This window comes from Vespa velutina, chromosome 25 (genome assembly GCF_912470025.1).
Source record: "Vespa velutina chromosome 25, iVesVel2.1, whole genome shotgun sequence".
In the NCBI taxonomy this organism is placed as follows: Eukaryota; Metazoa; Arthropoda; class Insecta; order Hymenoptera; family Vespidae; genus Vespa; species Vespa velutina.
The window spans coordinates 1,819,560-1,822,059 of record NC_062212.1 but is presented as its reverse complement, the minus strand read 5'-3'; the positions used below and the strand labels follow the sequence as shown (position 1 = coordinate 1,822,059).

At 24.0% G+C, this 2,500-nt stretch overlaps 1 protein-coding gene across 1 annotated transcript in view; it reads right to left on the bottom strand.

Moving 5' to 3' along the window:
* The window catches only part of LOC124957308 (probable serine/threonine-protein kinase yakA), a 115,439-nt gene that overhangs the window by 3,630 nt on the left and 109,309 nt on the right, over positions 1 to 2,500 (bottom strand). The window contains exon 5 of the mRNA XM_047514242.1: positions 2,078 to 2,295. Within this exon, the coding sequence (XP_047370198.1) occupies positions 2,078 to 2,295 (218 nt within the window). The remainder of the gene's footprint in view (positions 1 to 2,077; positions 2,296 to 2,500) is intronic.

The window sequence follows — 2,500 nt, the reverse complement described above, 5'->3', positions numbered from 1 at the left end:
GTTAATGTTAATATTAGTATTAGAATCAGTATTAGTATTAGCATTAGTGTTAATATTAAATGTTAGTATTAGAGGTAATGTTAATGTTAGGATCAGTATTGATGTTAATGTTAATGTTAGTGTTAATATTAGTATTACTTTTAATGATAGTTTTAATCTTTGTTGTGTCAGTTTAGTGTTAATGTTAATATTAATATTATAGTTAGCTGTAATATTGATATTAGCGTTAATGTTAATGTTAATGTTAGTGTTAACGATAATGTTAGTGTTAGTATTACTATTAATGGTAGTTTTAATCTTTATTATGTCAGTTTAGTGTCAATGCTAATACTAATATTATAGTTAGCTTTAGTATTAATATTAGCGTTAATGTTAATGTTAATGTTAATGACAATGCTAGTGTTAACGATAATGTTAGTGTTAGTGTTAGTGTTAATATTAATAAAAAATAATATAAAGATATTGTTAATATAATATAAACTTTTTTTTACCTTTTACCTTTGAATAGTTAATAATTTTTAATATTAATAAAATTATAAATTGAAAATTAATAATAACAAAAATTATGAATTAATAATTAATAATTGAAAAGTGATTAGTGGAAACCATTGATAATTTCATTGATATAATTTAAATTCCATAAGAAAGATCAAACAAAGACAGACATAATAAGAGAAAGAGAAAGAGAGATAGATAGATGAAGAGATTGAAAGATATATATATATATAAATATATATATAGAGAGAGAGAGAGAGGGAGAGAGGGAGAGAGGGAGAAATAGCATTTGTCAAAGAGAAATAAAAATGACAAAAATAGAGAAAAACAAAAGAAGATAATATAAACAGATAAAAATAAAGATACCTGTGATAGATATAAATGTGTGAGCGTTAAATTAAAAAATATAAACAGCGTTGTGTCGAAGAGAGATAAAAGATCGCCGTAATCAAAAGTAAAGAAAAGAAAGAAGAAAAAAGATCGCAGAAAAGAAATAGAGAGAGAGAAAGAAATAAATACATCAAGAATAAATTTAACCTTGCAAGTGTTATATTTAAAAAAAAAAAAAAAAAACTAATAATTAATGACGTTTTTAATAAAGAATTAATTACTAACAATATCAAATAATTACCAATTAATAACATTAATAATTATTAATAATTATTGATTAATATTAATAATAATTATTCATTAATATTAATTAATAATATAGATTAATGATAATAATAATAATTAATAATCAATCGTATAAATCACGGGAAAAAAAGAGGATAAAAAAAAAAAAAAAAAAAAAAAAAAAAAAAAAAAACTAATAATTAGTAATATTATTAATGAAGAATTAATTATTAATAACATTAATTAATATTAATATTAATAATATTAATAATTAATAACATAAATAATTAATGATATTAATTATTGATAATTCATAACATTAATGATCAATAATATTAATTATTAATAATTAATAATATTTACGATTGTTAATAATTACAAAATAATATTGACAATTATTATCAATTAATAATAATAATAATTAAAAATGAATATTGTCAATCATTACCATTAAAAATTATTAATAACTTAAAAAACGAAAAACATAATAATCGAAATAATAAATATCATTTGATTTTTGGCCGATATACAATAAGAAGGATAAACAAGGATAAAATAATAATAAGAGTAAGAGTAAGAGAAAGAGAGATAGATAGTTTAGGTATGAAGATTGAGAGATAAAGATATATAAAGAAATGGCTTTGTGTCGAAGAGAGATAAAAGATCGTCGAAATCACGGAACAACGAAAGAAAGAAAAAAGAAAAAAAAAAAGAAACCAAAAAAATAAAAAACAGAAAGAAAAAAAGAAAAAGGAAAAAATAAAATACACCACCGAAAAGAACAAAAAATACACACATACACACACACACACACATATATATATATATATATATATGAAGAGATAGAAATAAATATGTCAAGGATAGATTTAACCCGTGCAAGCGTTATATTCGATCGAGCGTGTCGCTGACAGGAAAGAGATAACGAAGATGGGAACGAGCGATATTACAAAGGACGTCGATTTACCGTCGGGTTCAGGACTGCCAACTGGTGATATGTCCGGTGTATGGATGATAGGCGTGTACGGGCTACCGTATAATGAATTATTTTCCGATTTATATTCCTGGATACCACCCTGCTGTTGCTGTTGTTGTTGTTGTTGTTGTTGATGATACAACGACGAGATCGGTGAATGGCCACCCCATGGGATCTGTGGTATTCCTTGATAGCTCTCCATTTTGGACCTTTTTTTTTTTTTTTTTTTTTTTTGAACATAGAATAAATCAACACGTTAATCCATTCCACCTTTTAATCGTCTTAATTGTCGATATAATTGTTAATAAATTGAAATTAATTTTGTACACGTATTATTTTTATTTATCTAACTGAACGACAGAAAGGGTGGCGGGTAAACGGGGCGGGAGGAGGGGATAATATACAAATACGTCT